The 13,854-nt window shown below is 35.5% G+C and overlaps 1 protein-coding gene across 6 annotated transcripts in view; it reads right to left on the bottom strand.

Annotated features, from left to right (window-relative positions):
* Positions 1 to 13,854, bottom strand: part of celf2 (cugbp, Elav-like family member 2) — a 283,629-nt gene that overhangs the window by 7,740 nt on the left and 262,035 nt on the right. For 4 of the 6 annotated variants that reach the window (XM_087786512.1, XM_087786515.1, XM_087786511.1 and 1 more), the window contains 3 exons: positions 9,095 to 9,217; positions 4,287 to 4,466; positions 2,126 to 2,269 (listed from right to left, as the gene is read on the bottom strand). In XM_087786512.1, the coding sequence (XP_087642638.1) occupies positions 2,126 to 2,269; positions 4,287 to 4,466; positions 9,095 to 9,217 (447 nt within the window). The remainder of the gene's footprint in view (positions 1 to 2,125; positions 2,270 to 4,286; positions 4,467 to 9,094; positions 9,218 to 13,854) is intronic. The other 2 variants (XM_087786517.1, XM_087786513.1) reach the window with 1 other exon arrangement.

A 13,854-nucleotide genomic window follows, 5' to 3' on the forward strand; every position in this document is an offset into this window, starting at 1 on the left:
TCCCAGTCAACACTCTCTATAACACAAGGGTGGGCAATTAAACTTTCCTCAGGGGCCACCTTATATACTTTTACTGTTGTGGGGGCCATTAAGCTAAAATTCAGAAACAAGTAAAAATCAAATAAAATTGAAGTAAAAAGTACCAACAAAAACAACCTAAATTAAAGTATAATAAAAACAAAATGTATATGTCACAGTACAGATTGTAATCCAGTAGGATCTCGAATCCTACTAGTACAGATAGATTGGAATAATTCAGTCTATTTTCCCCCAAAAAATGATGTAACCTAATTTCTCCTAATATAATTGGAGATTGTCCTGGTAGAATTTGTCCTTGGACAGTTTGGAATTCCAATATTCAGATCCCAATACAGTAGTAGTATCTCTACTAGGAGAGATTGGAATACACAAGTAGAATCTGGAATCCTCCTAGTACAGATTGGAATTCCAATGTTCAGATCCCAGTTCAGTAGTAGGATTCCAATCTGTATTAGTACAAATTCGAATTCCAATCTCTACTAGTAGGATTCCAGATTCTACTGCATTGCAATCTGTACTTTGACATATATACTTTTTTTTTAAATACAGTCAAAGGGGCCTCATGTGGCCCCTGGTCTACACTTTCTGTTGTCTGCTTTAATGTGTCAAAAGTGTGAGTAAAAACAAAGGTTTGTTGGTCCAAACCAACATACGCCTCTTTCTTTTGATGGCCTTACATCATGTTTTTGTGTTGTCGTGAACTGACTCCATGTTAATTGTATACTTTTTTAAAAGTGGCAGTGGCAAGTCTGGTTAAGAAAAGTGTGTATTCTTGTGTGGGAGAAAGCTTAAAGGACAAATAACATGGTTCACTTGTTATAAAGGAAATTACAGGTTAGAATAATAGCAGCAACAGCAGCAGCAGTGGCTCCAGCATGAGATTATATTTGTGCAGCAATTCCAACTCCAAGGGTATATCGACTTCAGATGTATTATAGCGAAGATTCAGAATGAGAAGTTCCTGGAAGCGTTTGAAAATTGCTGTTGCTTTGTGGGGAATTCTACACAGACCGTAAAGAGCCTTCAACGTACTTTCAGACCTTTATGTACAGTTAACTGTAGGTCATGGGATTACTAATCCATCATATATATGCGTCTCACCACTACACAGTGGAAGTGGTTCATTCAGTATTGCACCCCTAAAGTACATTTAGGGTCATAGGTTCTAGAAAAGGTGTCACTTTACACATAGGATCGACAAAAGGGCAGTTTAAGAAGAACCTCTGAAAAACCGTCAGTAAAACTGATGTTCTCATCGGATTATTTAACTATGAACTGAAGACAGATTAGATCAAATATTTGAAAACTTTGCAGGGGACATAAAAATCATTTTTTAGATTACAGTTGAAAATGATTAGATTATAGTTATGTATTAGTTGTAAATTGTTGGAATAATGTTGCAAATTGTGGAATTATACTAGCAAATTGTTAGATTATAGTTGTAAATTGTTGGATTACAGTTGTAATTTGTTGGATTAAAGATGTAAATTGTTGGATTACAGTTGTAATTTGTTGGATTAAAGATGTAAATTGTTCGATAACAGTTGTAATTTGATGGATTAAAGATGTAAATTGTTGGATTAAAGATGTACATTTTTGGATTAAAGATGTAAATTGTTGGATTAAAGATGTAAATTGTTGGATTAAAGATGTCAATTGTTTTATAATCGTGAAAATGGTTTGACTAGAGTTGGAAATAGTTGGAAAACTGTTGTAAATTGTTGGATTACAATTGTAAATTATTTGATTATAGTTGGAAATTGTTGGATTAAAGTTGTTAAGTGTTGGATTTCATCTGAAATTTGTTTCATTCCAGTTCATTACTTGTTTGATATTAGATATAAATTCTATGCTTGTGTAAAAAAACTATTACTTACTCACTTATTCTTACTTGTAGGAGAAGATAAGAATGAAAAAACAAAAAAAGAAAACTTCCCTTCAAGATTACATTTCTCTTGCTTTTGGTAACAGAATAGAAAAAAGTCGAAAGATGATTCAATCTTTAAACGTTGTTAATAAAAGGACAGTCAGTAGAGATACAGAGAAGTCGCCGAAGTGTACGATGTTTGTCGGAGTGAAGTCGTACCGAAGCACTTGCTCAGGTTTGTCTGTTTGTCAATGAAGACTTTGGCAGAAACCACATTTCCGAAAGGCATGAACATCTGCAGAATGTCCTGGTCTCCGAACTCCTGCGGGAGGTGGTAGATGAACAGGTTGGCACCTTCTGGACCTGACGGGATGAAATGAACACTTTTTTCAGTTTTTTTCTTATGAAAGGAAAAAGTAGCTCCATTGTGCTGCCGTCATTAGAAACTCATGAGCACAATATCTGACGACCCGTGCGACACTTTCTCCGCTAAACACACCGCCCAACTAAACATTCAAAGAGATGAAAGCGTCCGTTTCATTTAAAGTATTTTGTTTGGATTATTGTTCCTATTCTTTCGTTTGTTCTTTCACCAAATGTATTCGCACTAAAGACGCGGTTCAAAGGTCAATGTAACCCTACATCACACCTGTTATTACCAGTAATGTGTTCGAAAACCGCTGAGCATTAGTCCACATGAAAGGCTTTAAACTCGTATTTGAGAAAAGGTCTTTAGAAATATTAACGGTGTTGAATAACGTTTATTTTTGCCAGGTTATTCTTTATCATGTGGCTTGTATTCAGTGACGGGTGCAACAAGAGAGTCGTGATAAAAGCTGCTAAAATACACTTATTGAAGGAATATCAGCACTTTGTTCTTTCTCTTGAGAGGCTTTGGTTCGCAACTGTGGTGGTTTTTATCATCTTTAATAACACGTCTAAGTTGAGAGCACACAAGAGGAGAAGAAACGCTTGAAATATTAAATTTAATAAAAATGATCTGTGCAGATTTAGTTCGATTTCAATTGTATTTTGTACACACAAGTATTCAGGGTCTTTGAGATGCAGAAAAGTATATTTTTGTCTTTTTCTAGGCAAAGTTAAACCAATTGTTGGATTAAAGTTGTAAATTGTTGGATTACAGTTAGAATAGAATAGAATAGAATACGTTTATTCATCCCCAGAGGGGAAACAACAGCACAATGAGAATAAAGTGCAAGGAAAAAATAAAAAATAAAATAGATAATAAAATAAAACGATCTTAAAAATATACAAATTATTTACAATATTAAAAAATTAACACTATTAACAGAATAAAATAAAATAAAAATAAAATAAAATAAAAACAAAAAATAAAAACACACAAGAAGAAAGACACATTAAGGATTAACATCAGGATATTTAAAGTAGAGAGTTAAATATCCTGACACCAGTTGGGATGAAGGACCTTCTATAACACTCCGTCCTACACAGTTGTACATAATTGTTTAAGCGCTTTGTGACCCTAGAAAAGCGCTCTACAAATATTACTTACTTACTTACTGTCTTACATTTTTGGATTAAAATTGTAAATTGTTGGATAACAGTTGTAAATTGCTTGATAACAGTTTTAAATTGCTTGATTAGAGATATAAATTGCTGGATAACTGTGGTTAATTGTTGGATTAAAGTTGTAAATTGTTGGATTGAAATAGTACATTTTTGGATTACAGTTGTAAATGGTTGGATTATAATTGTTAATTGTTCAAATAAAGTTGTAAATTGCTGGAATAAAGATGTACATTGCTAGATTAAAGTGGTAAATTGTTAGATTACAGTTGTAAATTGTTGGATTACAGTTGTACATTTTTGGAAAAGAGTTGTAAATTGTTGGATTAAAATAGTAAATTACTGGATTAAAATTGTACATTTTTGTATTAAAGCTGTAAATTGTTGGATTAAAGTTATACAATGTTGGATTAAAATTGTAAATTGTTGGATTAAAGTTATAAAATGTTGGATTACATTTGTAAATGGTTGGATTACAGTTGTAAAATAAATATTTCGCATAGCTTTTGTACAAAAAATTAATCTTGTGGCTGATCTCGCTTTCTTCACGTGAGCGAAACATTTTGTCATTTATCATTATTTTCATCAACAATCAGGGTTGGTGTGACTATTACAGGGAAAATTAGAACCTGGAAAATCAAATACTTTAAGGGACAACAATATAGTTAACTTGATTTAATTTAGTTTTTTTTGTTTCAACGTTTATGTTCCCATGCAAGTTTAAACTAAGATCAACAATTGTGGGAAAGATTGCACAATCACAAAGTCTCCTGTGACCTGAGAATTGTCGGTTCAAAGGTCAACAGAGGGTCAACCTGCACGAGCTACTGACCCTCTTTCTGGCTGCCTGCAGCCCCTTGTTGCTGCAACAGAGACTGGCTGTAGAGGGTGGGCAGCGCGGCGGCGGCGTACTGCTGGATCCCTGAGTAAGCCTGCGTCAGCGCGTCCATGGTGCCCGCCGTCCCGTTGGTGAGGCCGGCGCCGCCTAGGCCTCCATTGAGCGCCGCCATACCTGAGAGCATTTGAGCAACTTTACATAAAACCCAACAATAAAAAGAAGAAAAATGCACTTATTCATTAACGCGTCAGTAAAAGTCTTTTCTTTTTTTTTCAACACATGTCGACAAAACAAACAACAACACACCAACAGATCTGACTTTAAAGCCCCTTTTACACTTTTATTTAACGCCTGTGTTATCTCAGGGTCAAGTGACCCGAAGGCCCGAAAATCAAAATGTGTTTTTGGTATCCCTTGTGTTGCTTCTGGGTCGATGTGACCCCAATAAGATTAACCCTTGTGTTATCATTGGGTAAAGGTGACCCGAATGCCCCAAAACAAATATGTTTGTGGTATCCCTTGTGTTTTCTCTGGGTGAAGGTGAGCTGAAGGCCTGAAAACAAATGTGTTTGTGGTATCCCTTGTGTTGCCTCTGGGTCAAGGTGAACGACCTCCCTGGCTTCCATAAACACATATGCAGTGGTGGAGGTTGTTCACCTTGACCCAAAGACAACACAAGGGCTACCACAAACATTTTTTTTTGGGCATTCGGGTCACCTTGACCCAAAGATAACACAAGGGTTAATCTAACTCCTGTAATCTGATCGACCCACAAGTATCTGTTTCCATGTTTTGATCCAACAATCAAATCGGTAAAAAGGACTCCAGATCAGACACGACACACAATAATATCCGACGAATTACAACATCTAACAATATCAACAAAACATTCGTTTCACACGACTTCAAAATATGGTCAAAGCGAATGAGAGCGTGAAGCATGCAAGACCCACTGTTGATATAAAACACAATGACATGATTGTTACGCTTCAGTTTTTGGTTTGACTCTTCAGTGGATAAATATAATAACTGTTGATCTCAGTTAGCTCTCTGGGAAGAGTTTTATAAAATAGCCATACACCATGTATCATAGCTTTTTTGTGGATTATATTTCAATGCAATCAAACTTTCCAACCACTGGATGGCAGCAGTCATTACATCGTACCCAGCTAAAGGAACCATTACATCCCAGCGATGACTGAGGACAAGAGGATACATTCAACTCCAACCACTTTTAAAGCTGATGTTTTGACGTATTTTCGTTTAAAAAAAAAAATGATAGCAGTTACGACTTCGTCAAGAGTCATGTGGTCTGTAAATTCTGCAACACCAGAGTCAAGTACTCGACAATACTACAAATATATACTTGTTATTAAAGTATCACAATATATTGTATCTTTGTCCATGTATTGTATCGCCAGATTCTTGAAAACACACTCCCCTACTCTTGTGCCGCTTTTATGAGTTAATATTTAATTTTTTAACACCAATGACTTAGTGTGGTTATTACAAAGACACGGTTTATTTGGTCGATACACCTTTTTACGTCCCACATTGGGGTAAATTGTGATCTCACAGAAAGCAAACACACAGAATTCTAACTCTGTAAACCTCAAAATAAATAGAAAACATATGCTTATATGTATTTAAATAAATACATGAATTATATATCATTATATATGTATTTATTTTCTATATGAAAAATAACCATTTGTTTTGCAGATTTTACGTGTGAAAGTCTTTAAAAACGCCTTCTCTCAGATTTAGGAAATGGTTTGGGAAAGAAAACAATTTGGCAATAACTGTTAAATAAAGATGAGCTACCATCAACATGCTACTGTATTTATTAAGTTTTATATTGAATCATAGCCTTAGTAGGTGTTCTCTGGAATAGAGTCAGTATTTTTTTTGGCATTTCCGATCCGGGTTGTCAATTCTGACTCCTCCTTTCTTGGACATCGAGTCACACTTGTCTTCATCCCGTCATCGTGTTCGCATTTCTCCGCCATGGCAGCCATCTTGCCAAATATTTAGAGAAGCTGAACCCACAATTGCCGTTGTTATCTTTGCTTTTACAGCCTGTGACGTTTCCCTTCTGGGGGTTAAAAAAAAAACTGGACCCGCAGGGTGTGTGTGTGTGTGTGTGTGGAGATGTAACGTCGCACAAACGCTCATTAGCCACATGTAACAGTTTAATATCATGACGCAGGGCGACTTTTCACGAGGGGGGGTCTGACATTGGCCGGGGCGTCCTGTCGCTTTTCGCCGTCAGACACAGTGAAATAAATGATCAGCGCAGAGCTCCCGGATTATAGGTCACTCATTTATTCAGGAATAATTGCACCGGTGACCTTTGCAATTCAATTAAGGCTTAGATGTGTTTAACTGAGGGCAGTGGTGGTGCTGGTGGTGGTGGTGGTGGGTTCTTGTTTGAGAGGATGTGTGCGCGTCGTCGTCGGCGTGCGCACGACTAGAAGCATATATGATTTACACAGAGGATACAGCTACTCTAGCGCCGAGCTGTAAAAGGTCAGAGGAGAATAATGTGGCGGAAGAGGCTGCGAGTACAGGATCTGCGCTGTCATAACAGGCCTGATTAAGACCCCCAGACTCGTCTCCCCGGAGGTGAGCGGCAGGACACGGAGCGAGGCTAAGTGAGACTGTGTCTCCACGATAAATGCTGTACTTAGGTAAACACCCCCGAACCGAGGCTCCGTTTTCCAGCAGAGAAGTCCGTGTTTAAACGCTTTAAGCGCTTCTATATACAGTACAGTATAGTCCCTATATGTGAGGTACACGCCAACACAAACTGTATTGAAATGACAAAACGTTGCCCTTGAAAGTTAGATTTAAAGTAAAATGTACTTCCTGTTAAATGGCTTGATATATTTGTGTTTCCCTCAAAAAAGTATTTAACCAGACCAGGGCCACGGGCGACAGAAAAGAGTATATTTACTAGGGTGGGAGGAAATCAAATCAACCAGTGTACTGATGTATCGCAATATCTTTCTTTAAGATACTGTATCCATATTCAACTGCACTGTATTCAATTTTTGGAACTCCTGTTGTGTTATCAGTTTTTATCTTGACCTTTAAAGTATATATTTTATTGAATATTGTTTTGATTGTTTAAGCGCTTTGTGACCCTGGTCTGGAAAAGCGCTATACAAATAAAAATTACTTACTTACTTACTTAGTGTATCTATTCCTTTCAAGTTTGGTAAAAATAAAATATTTACATTTCAAAAATAAATCACAACAATCTTGTGTTGCAATAAAACTTCCGGCCACTAGATGTCAGAAGTCGTTACTCCGCAGATGGAGGAACAATGAAATCCTGCGTGACTGAGGACGAGAGGATACAGTCGACTCCAGCAGCTTTTAAAGCTGTTGTTTGGACATATTTTGGTTTGAAAACAAATGAAAGCAGTTAAGACTTCGTAAACAGTCATGTGGTCTGTAAATTCTGCAACACCAGAGTCAAGTACTCGACAATACTGTAAATATATCCTTGTTACTACAGTATGGCAAAAAGTCATATCCCTACCCTGATACCCTGCTATGTATCGTATCGTGTAACAGGAAGTATGAGTCTGACTGTGATATTATCTTTAATTCTTGAGGCTCAATTTATCATAACTATCCTAAAGTTATTAAGTAAGAACAACCATTTTTCTGTTATTCGCTTTATAAGTGTTGACATAAATCGTCTTATAGGTCACTATATCAGTATGACTTTTACTTTAATTTTGAGTCAATTGAGTTGGCCAAATATAAAGACTTGTTTAGGCCATAGGTTTAAAACATTTGATCTTGAGCTAGTTGTGATGCTAAAAGGCAACAAAGATTGCAGCTTATCTTAGGTTTGTGACTGTCTTTTTATCTGTATGGGCCATTTTTGTGATTATTTTTCTAGCATGTAGCAGCTAAAAAAGACCTCAGTATCCACATAAAATTAAAGGATCTATAAAACTGAAGGGTTAAAATTGATGATCAATTATCAACCAAAGAATTTTCCCTTGACATAAAGTTCATTCAAAATGGCCGACACAAAGCATTCGATATCTTTGAACCAAAATGTTTTTCTTTGATTTTCCTCTTGTTAAAATACTTTGCAGTATTGTTGTGCAGTAAAGCATTGTAACAAACTCGTGTTTCCCATAGATTTTATAACTTATTTATTTATTAAAAAAACACTGTTTGCGCTAACTAGCGACAATAGCATGCTAACTTTTTTGATCGTGACTCTGTGACATAAGATCTCCTAAATGCAGAATTGCAAAAGGAATCTTTATTTTTCTGTTATTAAATATTCTATACATATATAAAAAGTACATATGTACATATACATTATCAAGTTATGATTCATTCATTTATAATAAAGCATGAATACAATATTTATGAACACTTATGTAGACATCTATTGTTGCATTTTATCTTTGTTTTCTATCAAAATTCTAAATAATCCTTTCATTACGACAGAATTATAAAGTGAAAAAAAAGACTCGTATCCAAAGTTTTGCTGAGGAGCTGCACGAAGTTACGGCCAGAATCTAAGGCACGCCATAAGAAATGGAGACAGAAAGCACGTGGTAGAATGAATGAATGAGTAAAATGTAAATATAGAGTGACAGGGATTCGACCTACAGACCTGTCGATGTCACTAATAGGCAGAACTTTATTGATCCCTCAGGAGGTCTCCTTCGGGAAATTGTTAATTGTAATAGTTCTGCGCCTCGTCCCTGAGGCGATGTGGTCGGTGGAGGGGGTGAGATGTGGCGGATGGGAGGGTGAATACTCACTGTTGACGCTACCTGCTAGTGCATTAATGTTGTTCAGGCCTACGGTGGCGCCCGCCAGGCCCTGCAGGGTCCCCAGAGAGGTCAACGAGTTCATCGCTCCGGCGTTGGAACCCGCCGTGGTTCCTGGTGGTGAAAGAAGATGGGCGAAAAAAGGAAGGGTAGGGAAGGAAAGGAAGGATAGTAGGAGAGAAACAAAGTGGACATGTCAGATCAACATGAAGCAGGTAAAGTATAAACGTATATACAATTATAATAACACACACTGATTGTTTTATCTGTCGTGAAGATATTTCAATGAAACTTTCACTGAAAGAAAATGGGCTTATGTAAGAATTTTAGACTTAATCTGGATTTACAAACTTTTTTTTTTTTACTTTCATGGCTTCTTAATTCCACGGTTTACGTGTCTCGCTCTGACTTTGTCCTGCTTTTTTTCCGACTTTAGGGAACTTCTTATCAAAAAAAAAACAATGGTTGAATCTGGGAATTAAATTCTTTGTTTTTTAAATAATAATAATAATAATCAATTTTATTTTGAGGATCCTTTGTGGTCACTCAAGTTCATAGTACTTATTAAATGTCATGTGATATACGTTCCTTGACAGGGGTATGCACTGGTCAAGTGCTTTACTAGTTTAGAAATATAAAATAAGATAAAAATAAAATAAATAAATAAACATTTATTAGCAAAATGTAATAGTAGATACAAAGGTTTTTAACAATTACAGTAAATAAATACTTTTATTTTTTCATCCTGTTAAAGCAGCAGCAAAAAAAAAAAGAAAAATTATATATTTTTAAAGTTACCAGAAGGATAAAAACAAGAAATGCAGAAAGTTATAATATAAACATGTGGTACGTGGCAACAGCGCATTTGAGGGGCTGCAAAATTGCAGTTACATTGTTCTGACATTAGGGGGAGACAGAACCTATATTTACAATTCTACGCGTTGCTGCTTTAACTCCACATTTAAGAGTTTTGACATATATAACTACTCTTTAAAAACGTGCTCAGATAATGTGGCTTTAAATTAGATTTGGGGCGTTTTAAACAATAGCGTGAACCGGGCGGCGAGGCCGTCCTACTGGGAGACCACCAGACCTCCGAGGGGTGGAAAGTGGAACGTGGCGTATATTCAGCGGAACTTTCTCCGCTATCATAATGGGAAAGCGCTCGTCCTTGCTAGACGCGCTCTTCTCATTTGCCTTATCAGTAAGTGTCGGGCCAATACCCTTCCACCGCCAGTTAAAGCTTCCTTCGCCACGACATTAACGCTGCGGAGGCTGGGAGGCTAATGGAAAAATCACAATATCAATAAATTCATCTTTTAAGTGGAAGGAGGAAAACTAGAAGCAATTTAAGAGGAATCTGAACTTGAAGGCTAACACTTTCTCTGTGGAGGTTTTTATCCTCGTACTCTGTCAGTTTAGCAGGAAAGACTTAAACATAAACTCCTTTTATTGAATAAGAAAGAGCTGCAGTATAGACTGTGGGAGGGAAACAAATAAATAAATAAAAAAGAAGCTTGAGCGTGTGCTCCGGATTTATCAGGTCACATGTTAGATTCACGGATAACTGCGAGAGATTCGCGGCTGTAAACACGTCCAAATCACAAAAGACCAACGCAAGCAGAGACATGCGCTACACACACAAGTACAATAAGTGGCATTCTAAAGCAAACAATGCACGTCAAATTAAATCAAAACCGTGGTCGTCACTGACAATACACATTGAACACACACACACGCACACATACACCTGTACACACACACTGATGTGCAACACTGCTGGTGAGATGGCGGTTAAGGAGGTCTTTTTTTTTTTTTTTTTCTTTTTTTTTAGTCCAGATATAAATATAAGACTTAACATATTCATTTACCCTTGGTTTCATCAAAGCGAGGCCAAAGCAGGATTGCCGCTGAATATATTAAGAAATGGGTGATAAAGGAAGCGTTATGTGGGCACAAAGAAAGAAAGCGTCGGCCTGTCTACATGCAGAGCGCTTCATATGTTGCATTTCAAACAGTTCATAGCATGTTATCAAGATTCAAATAAGGAAACACAAATTAAAAAGTTTGAAGATTTGGTACCATAAAACATTTTAAATAGGCAACACATCGCAAAAATACCAATATTTCAACCTTTTAATCCAGTTTTCTATTTAAATAAATATATTTTATTTCATTTTGGTTAGTTTTTCAAGACACATAAAGATAATAAATGAGTAATTTCAAAGAAATTCAGAGTTTTTTACTAGTGATGTGTTGATGAAGCTTCATGAAACAGTTGATGAGGTATCATGATACAGTGTCTTTATTTTGAAAGGCCACTAGATGTCACTCTCAGTTCAAAGTTATTAAATTAAAGTAGTAGATCGGAGCCTAGTCTAGTGGCCGTTTTCAGATGAAGACACTGTATCATGATACACTGTTTCGTAAAGTCTCATTAACACATCAGCAGTTCTTAGTAAACACAATTATTAAAAAAGTATTTTGTAGCACCGACTTCTTCAACTGACATGTCTTTAATATACTCCAACATTTCATAGCAGATGATGAACATTCCAATAAGAAAACAAATAGTTTGAAGATTTGGTACCATGACACATATATAACCAATAATTCAACATTTTAATTATTTATTTCAATTAAATAAATACGTTTTATTAAATTTTGGTTAGTTTGTCAACACAAACAAATAATTAATGAATAATTTAAAAGCTATTCATAGTTTTTACTAGTGATGTGTTGATGAGGCTTCATGAAACAGCTGATGAGGTATCATGATACAGTGACTTAATTTTGAAAGGCCACTAGATGGCACTCTCATATTAAATTATTCAATTCGAATTAGTAGATCGGAGCCTAGACTTGTGGCCGTTTTAAGATGTTGTATCACATTGTTTCGTGAAGCCTCATCAACACATCACTAGTTCTTACTGAACACATTTTAAGGTTGTTGTTTTTTTCAACTTCAACTGACATGTCTTTAATATACTTTTTTTTTTAGTATATTGTCTCGAACAATTCTATTTATTACTCTTTATTATCTTCAATCCTTTATTTCATTGAACTTTAATTTCTGATATTATTTTATTAAATAATATCCATTCATCTTAGTCCTGTTCTGACCCATGAATCTATCTTTCTTTTTTTTTAATGGTACCACATTTTCAAAAACGTAAAAGACACAGTTGTGATGTACTTTAAATCATCTAAATGAACAACTGAAGCAGCTGAAGACCCCGAGTTGTACAACAACAACAAAAAAAATATTGGTGGTGTTTCAGCGACACATGCAGCACAGTCGGAGCTGCCGTTTCTCACAGAGAAAGAGAAGAAAACCAAAAAAAAAAAAAAGAAGAAGGACTGAGAAGCCGAGCGAGGAAGAGAGGACGAGAAAGAAAAGACAAGTGCCAAACAGCTCAGTGGAAAGCGAGATGGAAGCGGCGTTCATGTCGAGGAGGAGAGAAAGAAAAGAAGGACTTTTTAGAGTCTGGTGAGAGCGTTTTTTTCAAAGTCATGCTCAGTCGGGGAAGTGAGCTCCGAAGAAAAAGAAGACCACGGCTGGTGGAGCGAGGCCCGAGAGTGGAGAGGGAGGAGGATGAGGCAGGAGAAAAAAATGGAGGATAAATAAATAAATAACAAAGTTGAGGGGAAAGTTATTAAAAGATATTTCACTTTAAAGACAGAATTACTTGAATCTAAGGAGAAAATATAACATTGAGAAATATGTTCACCAATGGTTGATTTAAGGATTTTAAAATTTTTAATCACATTTTATTTATTTTAATTCAAAATTAAAAAATAAAAAGTCTGACAGTAGTATCAGAACGATAAGACACACGTTATAAACTTAAAAAAGTAAATTCTGAGGTACAAAAAAACTATAATATTTATTAGCCTAACACAATTCAAAATAAGTTTGTCCATCTATTCCTAGTAATACAGTCTGGTAAGCATGTTTTAAAATACCTGTTTAAATTGATACAACACTATTTATTGCATTCACAGTTGGCTTTACCATAAAACCTCCAGTAGACAGCCAATGGAATTTCAATTATTGTATAAATCTTTTTTAATATTAAAGTTTGAATCACAATCTCTTTAAAGATAAGCTTAAGACACATATTTAAACCTTTGGAAATTAAATAAATAACCTGCCCTTCTACTCATAGCATTACGGCCTGTCACATATGGTGTTTTAAAACTATTTATTTACTTATTTACTTACTGATTTAACAATATTTTAGTGTATTAACAAAACAAAATAAAATCGATTTAAGTGTTTACTTAAATGTGTTCACAATTGGGTTTACCGTAAAACCTTGAGTAGACGGGTAATTCAATTATTTAGTTTAGAATAGGGGTGGGCAATTAAACCCAAACAAAGAAAGGACAATATAATATAGATCAATAACATCAGAATAAATTCTCTTAAAAAAGTAATGATGCCCTTAAATGGTGATAATACAATGTAATTTCAGTGTATATCCTTTCATCATATACACATAATATACAAAATATGAATCTTTTTAAATGTTAAATATGATAAAATTAACCAGTTAATTATATTTTTCTATAGTTCAAATACAAATAATTGGTTACTTTAAGGTATATATACCTATTTTACTGAATATAGAAAGTGAAAATATCTTATCTGATGAGGACAAAGATGGTGGCGTGAAGCGGCGTATGATAAACATGCAGGAATAAATGGAAACCACTTGGATCCGGACACACGTGAACTACAACGATTT

Source organism: Callionymus lyra, chromosome 3, assembly GCF_982586985.1.
Source record: "Callionymus lyra chromosome 3, fCalLyr1.hap1.1, whole genome shotgun sequence".
Taxonomy (NCBI): domain Eukaryota; kingdom Metazoa; phylum Chordata; class Actinopteri; order Syngnathiformes; family Callionymidae; genus Callionymus; species Callionymus lyra.